Source organism: Pipistrellus kuhlii, unplaced genomic scaffold (genome assembly GCF_014108245.1).
Source record: "Pipistrellus kuhlii isolate mPipKuh1 unplaced genomic scaffold, mPipKuh1.p scaffold_m20_p_6, whole genome shotgun sequence".
Taxonomy (NCBI): domain Eukaryota; kingdom Metazoa; phylum Chordata; class Mammalia; order Chiroptera; family Vespertilionidae; genus Pipistrellus; species Pipistrellus kuhlii.
In genome coordinates this window covers 65,561,848-65,580,519 of record NW_023425562.1, presented here as the reverse complement: position 1 = coordinate 65,580,519, position 18,672 = coordinate 65,561,848, and the positions used below count along the sequence as shown (strand labels likewise).

At 35.9% G+C, this 18,672-nt stretch overlaps 1 protein-coding gene across 1 annotated transcript in view; it reads left to right on the top strand.

Moving 5' to 3' along the window:
- Positions 1-672: 672 nt before the first annotated feature.
- The window catches only part of SEL1L2 (SEL1L2 adaptor subunit of ERAD E3 ligase), an 80,039-nt gene continuing 62,039 nt past the window's right edge, over positions 673-18,672 (top strand). Inside the window, exons 1-2 of the mRNA XM_036419927.2 lie at positions 673-775; positions 14,422-14,477. Of these exons, the coding sequence (XP_036275820.2) occupies positions 718-775; positions 14,422-14,477 (114 nt within the window). The 5' untranslated portion in view covers positions 673-717. The remainder of the gene's footprint in view (positions 776-14,421; positions 14,478-18,672) is intronic.

The window sequence follows — 18,672 nt, the reverse complement described above, 5'->3', positions numbered from 1 at the left end:
ATGCAGCTTGCACCTCTTGAGGTAACATAAAATAAGCCAGTTGGAGAAAGATAAATATCACATGATCTCACTCATTTGTGGAAATAATGAACAACACAAACTGATGAACAAAAATAGATCCATAGACATAGAAGCATCCAACATACCATCAAATGTCAGAGGAAAGATGGAGGGGGGGGAGGGTAATAGATCAACCAAAGGACTAGTATGCATGCATATAAGCATAACCAATGGACACAGACACTAGAAGGGGTGAGGACATGTGTGTGTGGGGGGCGGGGGTAGAGAGGCCAGGGTGAGGTCAATAGGGGATAAAGGAGACATATGTAGTACTATAAGTAACATTGTAAACAATAGAGAGTTTAAAAAAAAACTTTCAGCAACTCTGAACATTAATATTAGTGTGGACAAATTGGACTTATTCACCTTCCTTTAGTTTCAAAGAGCAACTATTTATTTCAAGCCTATCCATTATCTCCTGCCAAAGGAGTAACAAACTAGATATGATTCCTTCCCACAACCTGCTCTTCCAGTACCTGCCTTTATTCCTGGTTGAAAGAAACTTCCTGGCAGCTCATTGGCCAAAGAGTAAAGAAATGGTTGCTTAGCAACCAAGTCCTGACACCACCACTCCTCCCCCCTACCAAAACTGTAAAGAAGCTATAGGCCAGCCACATAGTTCTGCTTGTGTTACAGTGAGGAGGAGCTGTTCAGAAGATGAAGCTCTTGTCCCTGTTAATAGAGATATTGATAATTCTTGGAATCACAATTAAATGTAAGTTTTTCTGTCCCTTTTATTCTATGTGAGGCTATTTTCCTTTAACAGTACTAAGGTTATTTAAATCAGAAGTAACCTCACTGTATGCCCATTTAACACCATTTTTGTATATTCAGTAAGGGTTGATAGTAACTATACTCTCATTTAGATAATACTTGAGAAAGACATTTGTGTGAGTGAGTGTGTGTGTGTGTGTGTGTGTGTGTGTGTGTATGAGAGAGAGAAAGAGAGAGAGAGAGAGAGAGAGAGAGAGAGAGAGAGAGAGAGAGAGAGAAAGAGAGAGAGAGAGGAAGTTGGGAGAACAGATAGAGCAAGTGTATGAGGAAAGTAATTTTTATAGTGTAGGGATATTTGTAATAGTTTAGTTTTATTAAATCTAAAATACCATGAAGATCTTGTTCCAGGACTGTAAAGGAAAAATATAGGATTCAAAGAGTAATAAATTGTAATAAATTTATATTCATTTAATCTTTTTGGATCTTTTTACAATAATAATTCTACTTCCAAAGTTTCCATGTTTCCTAACTAGTTATTGTATTTCAATGGAAATTATTTTTCAATCTTGTTTCTGTGGATTTTATTCAATTAACTTTACCCAATTCTCATATACGTTAATCATCATGAATTCAATTTAAGAAATATTTTTATTTAGCCCAGGAAATAAAGCTTGGTATAATCCAGAAATTAATTAAATGTAACACACTACATCAACAGAATAAAGGACAAAGACTACATTATCATCTCAATTGGTGCAGAAAAAAGCTTTTGATAAAATTCAGCACCCCTTTGTTTAAAAAAAAAATAACACACAATAAATTGGGAATAGAAATTTCCTCAACCTTATAAAGGGCATCCTCAAAAAAACCACACCTACTATATTTAATGGTAAGAGATGAATGCTTTCCTCCTAAGATCAGGAATAAAACAAGTATGTCCACTCTTGCCATTTCTATTTTACATTGGACTAGAAGTTCTAGCCAAGGCAATTAGATAAGAAATAGAAATAAAAATCATCATTTGAAAAGGAAGAAGTAAAACTATCTCTATTCTCTAATGATATGATTTTATACTAAAAAATATATCCACTAAAAAAATACAAAAACTAATAAGTTCAGCAGAGTCACAAGATGAAAGATCAATATATAAAAATTCATTTCTATATCACCTCAATGAACAAAACAAAAATGAAATTAACAAATTCTATATGCAATAGCACCAAAAAGAATAATGTACTTAAGGATAAATTTAACAAAAGAAGTGCAAAGTTCATACACTGATGACTGCAAAATTGTTCTAAAAAGTTAAAACTCTTGCCTTAACCAGTTTGGCTCAGTGGGTAGAACATTGGCCTGTGGACTGGAGCATTCCAGGTTCGATTCTCATCAAGAGCATGTACCTTGGTTGTGGTCATATCCCCTGTAGAGGGTGTGCAGGAGGCAGCTGACCAATGTTTCTCTTTCACCAATGTTTTTAACTCTCTATCCCTCTCCCTTCCTCTCTGAAAAAACATCAATAAAATATATATTTTTTAAAGTTAAAACCCCAATGTATGAAAAGACTTCCCATGTTCATGGATTGGAAAGCTTAATATTATCAATATGGTAATATTCTCCAAATGGATCTACTTCCATTTGATACATCCTTATCAAAATCCCAGTTGACTTCTTTGCAGAAATTAACAAAATTATAGGAAAATTCATATGAAAATGAATGTTTTCTAATTTCAAAACTTTACAAAGCTAAAATAATTAAGACAGTGTAGAATTTGCATGAGGATAGACATGTAGGTCAATGGAATATCATTGAGTTCAGAAACAAGCCCTCACATTTATGATCAGTTGATTTTCTAGCGAGAATGCCAGGACAACTCAGCAGGCAAGAGAAAGAATAATCTCTTCAACACAATAACGAGGACAACAAGAGAGCCAAGTGCAAAAGAATAAATTTGGGTGCAAACCTCACACCACATGCACAAATTAATTCAAATGGGTCAAAGATCTAAATATACTTGCTAAAGTTTGAAAAACCCTGAGAAGAAAATATAGGCATAAATCTTTGTAGCCTTGGATTACATGTGCTACCAAAGCACAAGCAAAAAAAAAAAAAAAAAAAAAAAAAAAAAAAAAAAAAAAAAAAAAAAAAAAAAAAAAGATAAACTGGTTATCATCAAAATAAAAATAAAATACTTTATGCTTCAAAGAACATTATCAAGAAACTGAAAGGATGACCCATTGAATGGGAGAAAATTTTTGCAAATCATATATTCCATAAGGTTTAATTTTCAAAATATATAAATAGCACTTACAACTCATCAAAAAATAAATGACAATCCACTTTTTTAAATGTGCAAGGGAATTTGACAGATATTTATTCAAAGAAGATATACAAGTGACTATCAAATGCATAAAAAGATACTCAAAATCATTGGTCATTTTAAAAATGAGAATTAACACCAAAATGAGATTCCACATCACACCCATTAGATGGGTATAATTTAAAAAGTGGAAAATAACAAGTATTGGCAAGGATATGGAGAATTATGAATGCTCATACATTGCTAATAAGAATGTAAAATGATACAGCCACTGTGGAAACAGTTTGGCAGTTCCTCAAAATGTTAAATATAAGATAATCATATGATCCATCAATTCCACTGCTATGTATAAACCGAAGAGAAATGAAAGCATATGTCCAAACCGAAAACATGTACACAGATGTTTATAAAAAACACTAGAGCAGCGTTTTTCAACCGCTGTTCCGCGACACACTAGTGTGCTGCGAGATGTTGCCTGGTGTGCCGTAGGTGCAGACAAGACAAGAATTTTATAATTTTTCACTATTTTGTTTACTTAATATTTCATAATAAAGTAATTATAAAATACTTTCTTTGTGTTTATTTGATTCCTATTCAAGAGAATTACTTTATATATAGTCAATATAGGCACAGAGTTAAATTTTTTAACATTTTCTAATGGGGTGTGCCTCGTGATTTTTTTCATGAAACAAGTGTGCCTTTGCCCAAAAAAGGTTGAAAAACACTGCACTAGAGGCCCAATGCACAAAATTCGTGCAAGGGCCTCAGCCCCCACCCACTGTAGCAGCCACCTTTGCCTCAGCCCCCACCGTGACGGCTTACTCCAGAAGATCATCCAGGGGACGTTAGGTATAATTAGCATATTACACTTATATTTGTTTAGATTATTCATTAGAGTTAAAAGATTTAAACTACCTAAATGTTCATCAATGAGTGAATGGGTAAACAAATTGTGGTATATATATATATATATGCAATGGGATATTATTCAGCCATAAAAAGGAACAAAGTACTATACTACAAGTTGGATGGACCTCAAAAACATTACAAATAAAAGAATCCAGATACAAAAGACCACATCCATAGAGACAAAAAGCAGATTAGTGCTTATCAAGGGTGGGGGAGAAGGGAATGAATTATTTGATGAGTATAGCATATACTTCTGGGATAATGAAATAGTTTTCAAACTAGAGAGAGATTGTAGTTGTACAATATTGTTAATGTACTAAATGTCACTTAATTATGCACTTTGGAATGGTTAATTATATGCTATGAATTTCACCTTATTTTTTAAAAATTATGCAATATTTTGGGAAATAATCTGACAGTTTCTCAAAAGATTAAACATAGAATTACTGTGTGATCCAGGAATTCCACTGCTAGGTATATATCCAATAAAATGAAAACTTATTTTCATACAAAAACTTATACACAGATGGCAACATTATTGGTAGTAGCCAGAAAAAAGAGAAAACCAAATGTATACCAACTGATGAATAGATAAATAAAATCTGGTATTCTGTGCAATGGAATATTAGTCAGCAAAAAAAAGAAACATACAATATGGATGAGCTTTAAAAACACTATGCTGAGAAAAAAAACTACAGATAAAAATCTATATATTGTATGATTTCATGTATATGAAATATTCTGAATAAGCAAATCCAGAAGATAAAAATTTAATTACTGGTTTCCTAGGGCTCAGAGGTATAGGGGAATTGAAGAGATTATGACTAAGAGGTTTCTTTGGAGGTAATGAAAATGTTCTAAAGTTGTAGTGATGATTGCACAAATCTGTGAATATCTTAAAAGTCATTGACTTGTAGGGGTAAAAGACATATTTAATAAAAGTTATGTGCCAATTTATATTGAGGATACAAGGCTATATAAGACATAGTCCTTATCCTCAAGTAGTTTAGAATCTAGATGAGAAAAAAACAGGTAAACAAGTTTTATTAATTGTAAAGTTTTATAGATATTAAAATAGAAACATTTATTTTAGAGGGTTTTGTAGGGCACAAATGAGGGAGTAACCAGTTGATCAGAAAGACTTCATAAAGGATCTGGCATAAGTTGAATCTTGAAATATTGGTGTTCACCAAACAGAGAAAGGAGAACAAGAACATTCCAAACTGGATAAAGGTAATAAAGACACAAGACAAATAAATAAGCATATCAGTTTGCTATGACATAGGATATAAAAACACAGCAATTAATGAGGTTGGAGTGGTAAGCAGAGACAGGCTATGACGTTTGGACTTTATCCTGTGTGCAATGGGGAGTCATTTAAGGGATTCACTCATTGAAGAACATGAATAGAATTTTGCTTTGACATTGTCAGTAAAGAGGTGGACGGACTCTAGTTGTCCGTCCAAATAAGAACAATGAGGACTTAAATTATAGCAATAACAGTGAGGACAGAGAAGAGTAGATGGATAACAAGGCTTAAGAGAATAGTGTCATTAGAGTCGGGGGTGAGATTGTATCAAGAAGATTGGAATGGCCAATAGTGCCAAATGCCAGAGAGAATGGGGAGGTAATGAGCAATGTTCTTGCTATTACCAGTGCTGTTTTGAATAACTTGTGAAATCAAGGAGCTTTAAGTTACCTTTGTTGGATTTATTTTTAATCTTATACCTCTAAATGGGAAAAGAATAAATTGCAAGTGTCCAGCCATAAAAATCCTATGCAATCACATGCCAAGTTCCTTTCTGTTTTGTCTCTGCTTCACACATTTTTTTTCAACCCATTCAAATTATTAGCTACTCAGTATACCTACCTAATTCACTTCCACCTCTTTCTTAGTCTGTTCTGCAGATGGACTGTCTGCAATGAAGGGCTGTCATCCCATCTTCTTCCATCTCAAATTCTACATACTCCAAAACTTTCCCAAGACCTTTCTGATGGCACACTGTGCCTTTATTTTCTTATGCATCATAGTCTCATAATTGAGTTTGTTTCAACTCCCTCACTAGATTGTTAACTACCTAAATGCAGAAACTATATTTTACCTACTTTTTCTATTTCCTATATTCAATACAGAACTTGGCATATAGTAGATGCTCAATTAGCACTTGTAAAATAGACTAATAATTAACATCTGTATAATTCTTTTCAATTTTTAAAAACATATTCTGCAAATATATGGAGTAGGTCATGCATTTTTATTATTCTAAATGTAAACATTTTCAAAAACCTGAAGTATAGAGTTTAGTAAGACCTGAATCCTGGGAAACAAGGTTTGTTTGTACTTTTCTTTTTACTCCATAACACCTGTTTGTTATTCAAAGTCTGTAATTCTCCAAAGTGAATTGCTCTGTGTATTTGCTACATAATCATATTTACTTGCCTCAGGCTGTTTCTACATTCTATCAAACAGCCAGATGTAAAATAAAAAATTTAACCAATCATCTAAATTTTTTAAATGTAGTATTCATATGTTTGCTTTCATATAGGACAAACAGTTAAGTAATGGATTTACTTTTCCACCAGTTGTTTTGGCAGTATGGTGATTACATGAATTCCAACAGTGGCATTTTATTAGTTTTTCATTGGTTTTGTAGTTTTACTGGCATCTGCAATTTATTTACTGTAATTATGATCTAATTTTTATAGTTTATCAGCCAATGAGATGTAGTAGGCAAGAAAAACTTGTTTCTTTTAAAATTTATTTTTAACTCCTCCCCACCCCCGACCTTGGAGCCAAGGTTACACTGCTGGGATTGAAAATAATTATTCCCGGATCAGAAAGAGTGATGTACACCCTTCAGTTTCCCTGAAGAAGAGAAAAACAAACAAACAAACAAAAAAACATTGTCCTACTGATATGGCTTAGTGGTTGAGTATCAACCTGTGAACCAGGAGGTCATGGTTCAATTCCTGGTCAGGGCACATGCCCCAGGTGTGGGCTCAAATCTCAGTGAAGGGTGTGCAGGTGGCAGCCAATCAATGATTCTCTCTTATCATTGTTATTTCTGTCTCTCTCTCTCCCTCTCTTTTCTTTTCTGAAATCAATAAAAAAAAAACAACATATTTTTTAAAGCATCAAGATTCATCAGCTCTGGAGAACAAGTAGGAAGGCCCTTGATGGAAAAGGAATAAGAAATACCGATGCCGAAACCAGTTTGGCTCAGTGGATAGAGCGTCGGCCTGCAGACTGAAAAGTCCCGAGTTTGATTCCGGTCAAGGGCACGTACCTTGGTCACGGGCACATCCCCAGTGTGTGTGTGTGTGTGGGGGGGGGGGTGGTGCAAGAGGCAGCTGTTTGATGTATCTCTCTGATCGACATTTCTAATTCTCTATCCCTCTCAATTACTCTCTGTGTAAAATCAATAAAAATATATTTAAAAAAAAAAAAGAAAAGAAAAGAAAAAAAAAAGAAAGAAATACTTAGCTGAAACTGCTTTGGCTCAGTGGATAGAGCATCGGTCTGCAGACTGAAAGGTTCCAGGTTTGATTCCAGTCAAGGGCATGTACTTGGGTTGCAGACACATCCACAAGAGGCAGCTGATCGATGTTTCTGTTTAGTCGACGTTTCTAGCTCTCTATCTCTCTCCCTTCCTTTCTGTAAAAAATCAATAAAATAAAAAAAAATAAAAAAATAAATACTTAAAGGACAAAATAATAGATGGGAATGAACTGAAAGAATAAAATTTTTGCCCCCAAATGTGCAAGAGTATATGGCTAGTCAGTTGTTGGGTGCACAGGTCCTTTGTCCTGTTTGGCTATGCCAACTGTTGTGTCTGAGTCCCTCTGCCAGGGACTGGACCTCCTTAGACGCTGGGTATCAGATGGGAGAAGATAGGAGAAGTTGTGGGTATATAAGAGAGTCTTTATTATAGCCCAAATAGCCATTGTTACTAAGGAGACATTAGACAAAGCAATCCAGTAAAGCAGTCCTTGCTAATACAGTAGCAAACACAAGAGCCATCTTAGCAAAAACAGCCAGCAGTGGCTGGTCAGTAATTATCTTCCCCCACAACATAGCCCCGCACATAGGATATATACAGGAGCCATTCTAGTAAAACAGTCATCATCGGCTGGTCAGTAATACATCTTCCCTACAATGTAGCCCCCAACATAGGATCTACTGGTATACAGGAGCCAACCACAGGCTGGTCAGCGGCAACTTATGTACAAGCTCAGACGTGCTCAAACATGTCCACTGTGCTGGGAGCATGCTCCAAGCCACACTGCAGTGGGCTTCCCGGAGCATGCCCCCAGCCCAGCACCCCACTTTCTGTTAGCTGGGCTCTGTCTGCTGGGCTGGGGGCATGACCCAAGCTAGTGGCAGTGGCTCTGAGCAGCCCCCAGCCCAGCGTCTGTCTGCTTGGCGTGTCCCAAGCCACTCGGCAGTGGCTCAGAGCTCACCCCCACCCAGCACACACTGGGCTTCTGTCTGCTGAGCCATGGGCATGTCCCAAGGCACACGGAGGCGGCAGCTCTGAGCACACTGGGGCCCAGTGGCCCAGTTCTGTCAGCTGGGTTTCTGACCCTGGTCTGCGGGCGTGTCCCAAGCAGCGCTGTGGTGGCTCAGAGCATGTCCCTGGCCCAGCAGCCTTCCTCCCTCAGAGGCCTGGGAGTGGGACACTATGGGCGCCACCATCTTTGCAGCAGAGTGAAGGTCAATTTCCATATTACTCTTTTATTAGATAGGATGCCAGACTGTCGCAGATATGCTAAGAGCAACCAAGAGAAGGAATTTGAAGTGAAAGGTGGCTGCAGCAGTTATGAGCACAGGTAGTTGTAGTTCACTGTGGGGCCATTGTTGTAACAATCCACAATAGTCTGCCCTCAGGTAAACTTTTCATTTTTTATTTTGAGCTCTCAACCTCTTTTAATCAAGAGAGCTCTTTAAAAAACATTGTGGGCCAAAACCAGTTTGGCTCAGTGGATAGAGCGTCAGTCTGCGGACTGAAAGGTCTCAGGTTTGATTCCGGTCAAGGGCATGTACATTGGTAGCGGGCACATCCCCAGTGGGGGGTGTGCAGGAGGCAGCTGGTCGATGTAGCTCTCTCATCGATGTTTCTGACTCTCTATCCTTCTCCCTTCCTCTCTGTGAAAAATCAATAAAATATATTTATAAATAAATAAATAAATAATAAAATAAAATAAAAAACATTGTGGGTTTTCTGTGAATCAGATGGGCTCACTCCATGAACCTGAAACAATATGGATAATTCTTTTGAAGGCATGGGCTGTAGTGCTAGCTTCTTCCTTACTCCATCTCAATGGAGCACATTTTAGTAATTTAAAAATCTAGTGTATATAAAATGATGTTTCACATTATGCAAATAAAAGTTTCATAAAATTTACTACATAAGTCAACTTTTGTAAAGACAATGGATTTATGACATTGTAGAAGCTTGCCATTGAAAATCAATCTATTGTGAATCCTTTGGTAAAGTTTGGAGAGACAGTGAGGTAGAAAGAAGAACAGCCCTAGAGTTAGATCTGCATTTGAATCTCACTCTGCTATATGAACTTGAACAAGTTATTTATTCTCATTTGATGTCAATTTCCTCACCAGTAAAATAGGAATACAAATATTCTGTGCTTAATGTATTAATGGTTGTTATGGAGGCTGGATATAAACTATGTAAAGCAACTGCTATATAATTATAGCTAGAGCTACAATTCTAGAGCTGAATGAAACCCTTCCAAGGGTAACTGTATATTAATCCTTTCTGGTGATATACTCTATTATATTTTTATTCATTATGATGATATATTACTGATCTTATAAAACATATTCTAAAGTAGAAATTAAAAAGGAGATTTTTTTAAAACTTCACATAAGTAGATCAATATTTTCTTCCTGCACTCAGTGGCTTGTGTTTTTCATAGGATGGAATTTATGGAAATATCAGTATTCATATAGAGCAGTGGTTCTCAACCTTACTAATGCTGCAGCCCTTTAATACAGTTCCTCATGTTGTGGTTACCCCCAACCATAAAATTATTTTTGTTGCTACTTCATAACTGTAATTTTGCTACTGTTATGAATCATAATGTTAATTATCTGTGTTTTCCAATGGTCTTAGCCTCTACAGCAGCAGATCTCAACCTGTGGGTCGGAAAACACAGATATTTACATTACGATTCATTAACAGTAGCAAAATTACAATTATGAAGTAGCAACAAAAATAATTTAAGGTTGGGGGGTCACCACAACATGAGGAACTGTATTAAAGGATCGCACATTAGAAAGGTTGAGAACCACTGGTAAAGAGGAAAGTAATGAAAGTAATGAAACAGCAGCAATGACCAGTGTTTCTCAACTGATAGAGAAAGCATTCTTCAAGATACTATTTGCAACAGAATTTTTTTTTCCAGTAGCCAATAAAAAACTTAAAAGCCTGAAATTTAGAAAAGAAACACTTTTTTAATGTTTTCCTTGACCAGGAACCAAACCTATGAGCCTTCAGTGCGTGGGCTGACACTCTAAGCACTTTACCACCTGGCCAGGCCTCTTTTATCTTTTTTTATAGTTTAAGCCAGTGGTTGGCAAACTGTGGCTCACGAGCCACATGCAGCTCTTTGGCCCCTTGAGTGTGGCTCTTCCACAAAATACCATGGCCTGGGCAAGTCTATTTTGAAGAAGTGGTGTTAGAAGAAGTTTAAGTTTAAAAATTTTGGCTCTCAAAAGACATATCAATCGTTGTACTGTTGATATTTGGCTCTGTTGACTAATGAGTTTGCCGACCACTGTTTAAGCTATTAAAGAGTTTGTTTCTTCAGTTCGATTTTTATACCTCTTCCCATTTTACTAATTCTATCTAGACATATCCCCACCTTTGATGATTGCTTTTAGATTTGTAATTTTCATGTTAATATTTAACCAATGACAGTTTGATTTTCTGGCCCAGTGTATAATACAAACTTTATTCCATTTGATATCTATAATTTTCTCCTGTTGCTATAATAAACATGATGCTTTATACTTCCCTTTTTTTAAAACTACATTTTTTATTTTTAAAAATATTTTTATTGATTTCAGAGAGGAAGGAAAAGGGAGAGATAGAAACATCAATTATGAGAATTGAGAATCATTGACTGGCTGCCTTCTGTAGGTCCCCAAACTGGGAATCGAGTATACAACCGGGCAATGTGCCCTTGACTGGAATCGAACCTGGGACCTTTCAGCCCACAGGCCGATGCTCTATTCACTGAGCCAAACAAGTAGGGAAGGGAGAGGGAGAGAGAGATAGAAACATCAATGATGAGAGAGAATCATTGATTGGCTGCCTCCTGCATGCTTCACACTGAGGATTCAGCCCACAAACCAGGCATGTGCCCTGACCAGGAAATGAACTGTGACCTCTGGTTGATAGGTTGACACTCAACCACTGAGCCATGCTGGCTGGGCATTATACTTCCTTTTCTAACTTTAATTTTTCTGTATACTTTAGAGACTATATTAATGGGAATATATCAAATCACATTGCCTTTTCCAGTTTATTTTTTATAATTGTGATAATGGAGTTTAAGAATTACTAAACATGCCCTGACTGGTTTGGCTTAGTGGATAGAGCGTCGGCCTGCAGACTGAAGGATCCTACGTTTGATTCCGGTCAAGGGCATGTTCCTTGGTTGCAGGCACATCCCCAAAAGGAGGTGTGCAAGAGGCAGTTAATGGATGTTTCTCTCTCATTGATGTTTCTAACTCTCTATCCTTCTCCCTTTGTAAAAAATCATTAAAATAAATTTTTTTAAAAAAGAGGGGGAAAAAAGAATTACTAAACATTTCCTGTGGCTATAATATCAGTCACACTGTCTAATTTCTAATCCTATATAATAAAAGCCTAATATACTAAGTGTTCAGTCATCCAGTCATCTGTTCAACCAATCAAAGTATAATATGCTAATGATATGCTAAGTCCACTCAACCACTCGCTATTACATGCATTGACCACCAGGGGCAGACAGTCTACTGGTCGACCAGTTGCTATGGTGTGCACTGACCACCAGGGGGTAGATGCTCCGACTGGTAGTTTAGCTTGCTGCTGGGGTCCAGCCAACCGGGATTGAGTAAGATGGGCTGGACACAACCTGGAGCCCTCCCATAGTCCCTCTCCAGCTGGCCAAAATACACTGGTGGGGTCCCTCAGCCTGGCCTGTGCCCTCTCACAATCCAGGACCCCTCAGGGGAGCATATTGACTATCAGGTAGTTCCATCTATATAATAAAAGCCCAAGTTACCATTATGGCAGAATGACCCGAATGACCAGTCACTATGATGTGCACTGACCACCAGAGGGCAGACGTTCAATGCAGGAGCTTCCCCTCATGGTCAGTGCAATCCACAGGGGGAGCACCACTCAGCCAGAAGCTGGGCTCATAGCTGGTGAGCACAGCATCATTGGCGGGAGCAGTAAGCCAAACGGTAAGGAGCAAACAAGTGGGCAGTAAGGAGTGAGGGATCCCAGACTGTAAGAGGGATGTCTGTCTGCCAGCATAAGCCTGATCCTGTGGGGCCTAAGCCAGAAGTCAGACATCTCCCTAGAGGTCCCAGACTGCAAAAGGGAGCAGGCTAGGCTGCTCCCCCAGTGCACAAATTTCATGCACCATGCCTCTAGTACACATATAATTAGACAAAGTAATTTGTTTTGAAGAAAATACTTTAATTGAGAAAGAAGTCTTATTATAAGAAAAGCATTAATAACTTCTAATGTATTAAGTCTCTAATAATGCTTTATTTGCCACAGTCCTTTTAAAAATACTAATTTACATACATTATCTTGAAGGCAACTTAAATTCTTTAACAAACTAGACATCATATAATAATCATAATAATATGTATAACATTTATTAAACACTGAATATGTGTCAAGTATTATTTTATATATTTTACATAGATTATCTCATTTGATTACCATAAATTAATGAAATAGGTACAACATCAGGACTAGAACAGAGGCCTATTTGACTCATAGGCCACATGGTGAACCATGACGCTCTGTTACTGCTGACAATGAATATCCATGGCCCGAAATGATCACTTATCAATTTTGGGACAAACTTTCATTTGTAATAACAATCTTATTTTGGTGTAATTTATATTATATCCTGAACCTAAAGAACATTTTTAATGTACTTAGTAGTATGAACTATGCATAATCTTTTTAAATTTTTCATATGCTTGATATTAAAGCATTTATCAACATACAGCTATTGAATAATTATCTAGAATTTGCCAAATATTCCACTTTGAAAAAGGACTAAATATCAAACATTTTGGGACAGTTTCTATAAGGTCTGGCTTACGAAGTAAATGGAACAGACAGAATTCTGAGGCCAAGTATTAAAGCTCACCAGTGAGAGAAAGAATAAAACATAACAAATTAATAAATATAATGCAAAGGTAATATTTAAAAATTTATAGCCTGCTCTTAAAGTAAAAACTCATGATTTGGGAAATATAAAATTTTGACTACCCCATATTTATCTTGAGTCAAATTTTTCAGTTTGTAAAATGGGAACATATGATATTCATATTATACTTTGTTTTACTTCAGGGAATATATATAAGGTCGTTTATACTGAGCATCAAATAATTTTTTCAGTAATTAAAAATGATCAGTACTGTGCTCGCTTCGGCAGCACATATACTAAAAATGATCAGTACTAAAGTAATTAATAAAGTAATTAAGTTGATATGCTATGATATATCACCCTGTTATACTAGGTTTTCAAATACTTATTTTTCTAAATATGTAAGTTAAGAGATTTTTAAGTACTGTGCAGAAATGAAATATACTAAAGATGATATACATTCTATGTAGAATATATGGTATGTATTCTATTCTTTATAAAAAGATTCATTAAAATTGCTTGTGAAAATTATTTTCTCAAATTTTGAAGCCTGATGTAATTATTCTAGTCTACATTTCTCAGATATTTATATCATTCAACTATATTACTTTTTAGCATCTCTCTGACTTATAAATTTATGAAAATATAAAAGATTGCATTCCTTCTCCATTTTAATTTTCTCTATTAATATCAATAGATGGCATTTGTTTACATAGATACATTTAAATTAAGGTCTAGTTCAGAAAGCTTTCCATTATTGTGATTAATTCTGTTATTTGTAGAATTATTTCAAAATGCTTAATTAAGTATCATCTCTGGTGTATTTAAGGGAAAAAAGAAAAAGGAGAAAAATATTTTAAAATTATCAGTAAAGGAATTAAACACATTATTTAAGTTGTAAATAATTTTTTAATTATTATTCATAGAGTTCTAAAAATTAGAAAGTTCTTTAACTTTATTTAGTGAAGTTTTTTTGATGATTTCAAATTTTATAGAAATGTTTTCTATATTGTAGATATTGAAGCAGAAAGACATAATAAAAAGCAAAAACAAAGAAATGTCACCACACAGGTAAATATTTTGCTAAATCATTATATTTTCTAATACAAAGTTTAAGCAGTAGACACGATTAGTATTAATTTGGCCTACTCAGAATTTATACACAGGTAATTATTGACTATTGTTTCTGTTCTTATTTTTTTTGCATTCTCAATCAGTATTTTGTATTTATCCATTAAACAAATATTTACTTATTCTACTGTGAAAAGATAAGACAAGCATTCTCATAAGCCAAGACCTTTCTGAGGTCCTAAATCTTAAAATAAAAAGGACAGAGGCTTGTCTGGCTAATAGAGTCACAGATGCTTTTTAAACTTCATTAACCTCATAATCTGTTCTGGCATTTCTGAAGTAAGGAATTCAACAGTGTCTCTTTTCAGCTCAGCACCCAACATAATTCTGTAACTGTAAGTCATTTGAAATCATTCCTATACTTGAAACTTTTAAGTGGCTTTCCATCTCACTCAGTCAAAGCAGTGTCTTGCTTATTAGACTCAGTCTGCTATTCCTCAGAAACCTCAGGCATGGATTCACCTTTCTGTTCTTTCTGCTTGAAATGCCCTTGAATCCAGATATCATGTGGCTGCCTTCACTCACCTCTTTAGGACTTTGCTCAAATATTATCTTTTTGGAGAGTCTGTCCCTTAACACACTCTAAATTTGCAACCACTCTTCTAAAATTGCAAACCCTATCATGACACCTTCTATCTCCCTTCCTTTCTGTATTTTTTCTCTCAGAATTACTATTATGTATATTATACATACCATACTTTTTAATATGTTTTTATTGATTTCAGAAAGGAAGGGAAAGGGAGAGAGAGAAAGAAACATCAATATGAGAGAGAACCATTGAATGGCTGCCTCCTGCACACTCCCTACTGGGGATTGAGCCTGCAACTTGGACATGTGTCCTTGACTGGAACCAAACCCAGGACTCTTCAGTTCGCAGGCCGACACTCTACGCACTAAACCAAACCAGCCAGGGCTGTACAAACCATATTTTGTTGTTTGTTGTCACTTTCCTTCCATCTATACCAATAAAAGGGTAATATGCTAATTAGACCAAACATCTTCCAAACGACCTTTCGGACAAAGCCATGGTGGCGGGACCAAGGCAGAGGCGGTTTAGCATAATGTCTCAAAGGTCATCCATATTATAGTATGTGTCAGAATTTTTCTCCTTTTAGAAGTCTGAATAATTTTCTATTATATGTATATACCACATTTTGTTTATTCATTCATCTGTTGATGGACATGGGTTGTTGTTGTTTTTTGTTTTGTTTTTACAAATTTTGGCTGTTGTGAATAATGCTGCTATGAACATGAGTATACAAATAAATATCTGTTTGATATTCTGCTTCCAATTCTTTTGGGTGTATACCTTAAAGTGGAATTGCTGGACCATATAGTAATTCTAATTTTAATTTATTGAGGAACTATCATGTTGGTTTTCACAGCAATTACTACAATTTCTTCATATCTGTGCTAGAATTTATTTTTCATGTGCTTGATTTTATTTATAGTAACCAAACTAATGGTATACCATTGTGGTTTTGAGAGAGAGAGAGAGAGAGAGAGAGAGAGAGAGAGAGAGAGAGAGAGAGATTATATATTATATTTATAGAATACCTCCAACAGAGTCTGGAAAAATAAGTTGTTTTCAAACACATTAACATTTATGTAATAAAACACATATTCACACTAAATCAGATAAATCAGGTGCAGGCAGATTTTCTCACCATCTGAATGTGAACATAAAATTGTTGAAATGCTTTCAGTTTTCAGATATTTTTGGATTTTGGAATTGCAGATAAGAGTTTGGGAGTCCTGTGAAATCTCTCCCTTGTTACAGAACTTCCATTTAGTTACCCCTCTTGCACTCCATCCACTTTATTGGTAAAACATCAACCCTGATTGAATGCAGTTCTCCAGATATCAATTCCTGCATCTGAGTATCTGAATGTGCTTGGAAATGAGCAAAATCAGGCAACCAATCTCATTTCAACTTTATGACCACAAGCCTCAAGTAGGCCTTCAATGTGTCCCAGCAAACCAGAACATTTCCCTAATCAAATTTTCTCCCTCTCTAATGCTGCTGTTTCATATATTCTTCTCAAAATTCAACACTCTCAGATGATTACTTTTTTCAGCTGGGTTTGTTTTCTCATTGGAAAAAAAAATAGACAGTCCTCCTATATCAACCACTCTATCAGTCTACCAGCATCTATAACCATGTACAGTGCCTCAACCTAAGTCACAAACTAAGACACATCTCTACTGGGATGTCTAAAAGGCATGACACTTGATATGTTGCCTAGTGGGATGTTGATTTTCCTCAACCCCAAACCTGTTCCTTCCCTAGTGTCTAATTGTACCAGTAAATGGCTCCTTCATCCACCAAATTCTTAGGGTAAAAATTTAACTTCTTTCTCTCATGCCCAATACAACACCTAGTGGGGGTCTTTAAAATATATCCTGAATCCAGTCACTTAAATACTCTACCACCAGCCACCAGCTTCACCCATGTAGACTCCTTGGTCTCCTGCCTACATCTTGCCCCACTGCAGTCTATTCACTTCAAAGTATATGTCCCATTACACAAAGACATATACTCTTTTTGTGTCCCACAGGATCCTACACAACCTGGTCTTTGCTGTTTATCTGAACTTTGACCACTCTCCCCAATACTCCATTCCAGCCATCTCAGCTTTCATACTAGCTTATAATACCCAAGGATACCTCTACCTCAGTGCCTACTGTTTTCCTCTGCTAGGATGATCTTCCAAATAATCACATGGTTCTTTGTCCTCAATACATCCGGTATCTACTCATATGTTTCCTCCTCAATTTTTTTTTCAAAAGGCAAGAATTTTTTAATTGCTTAACTAATTTTAATAACATGACATAAAACCCCTACACTTGATATAATCATTACACAAAACACATAGATGAATACTATCTTCTTTTAAAATATAAAATAAGCAAGACATGTGATAATAGACAAGTTTCCATTAAATAAATGAATTTTATTTATTTATCATTGACACTATTACAGAAGTCTCCCATTTCCCCCAGTTTATCCATCTCCCCACTAACCTTCACCACACTGTTGCCTATGTCCATGGACTATGTATATATGTTATTTGGTTACTCTTTTAAACTTTTTTTATCCAGTCCCCCAACCACCCTCCTGCTCTAACTTCTGTCAGTCTGTTCCATGTCTCTATGTCTCTAGTTCTATTTTGTTTATTAGATTCCACATATAAGTGATATCATATGATACATGTCTTTCTCTGACTGGCTTATTTTGCTTAGCATAATAATCTCCAGGCCCATCTATACTGCACAAAGTAAGAGTTATTTCATATTCCTGAGGTACTTTTATTACTAATCCCTCCTTCCTCACAGAAGAGTCTACTAAAAAATTATCAGAGGACTTATCCCTAACTATCCTATATCAAATAACATCAACTTTTATCAATTTCATCCCTCCTACTCTTTTTATAAAAAACCTCCTTTTATCAGTTGACTATTAACATCACCTTCATGGGGGCAAAGTCTTTTTACTATGCATGGCTGTCTCCCTTATATATGTCTATCTTAGAACAGGGCCTGAGATAGACACTCAGTAAATACTTGTGTCTTTTATTGAATTTATAATCTTTAGATACTTTTGAGAGTTAGAGAAAGGTTCTCTATCTGCCTGAGGTCTGTTATACTACGGTAGTACTTGCTCCAGTTGGCTGTTGTACTACCCACTCCCACTGACTGAAAAAGGAATCAAAATCAAGAAACAATGGCCACTGTAGAAGATAAAACTATCGATACTAGACAATCAGAAGCATTTGATAAGCACTGTCTCCTTAACTTAGCTGTTGGCTAGTTTTGAATCAAAATTTTGGGTTTTTATTAATGACAATAGATTATGATAATCCCACTGTACCAGAGAATTCTGGAGGCTCATCATCATCAATGTTCTCTTTTTGTGATTCCCAGATATTATGTTCCCAGCTGCCTGGGCACTTGGGTAGAGCTATTTTATGGTTTTTACCCAGAGAAAAGTGGCTCAAAGCACTGTGCCATTTCCAGGTCTGGCCTATTGAAGGAAACAAAACAAAAATCCTTCTTCACAAGGTTTTCCATGCTTCTTCACAAGGTTTCCCTTTTTGCCTGCTAGATATAAATGCTTAGGAAAACCTTGTGATTC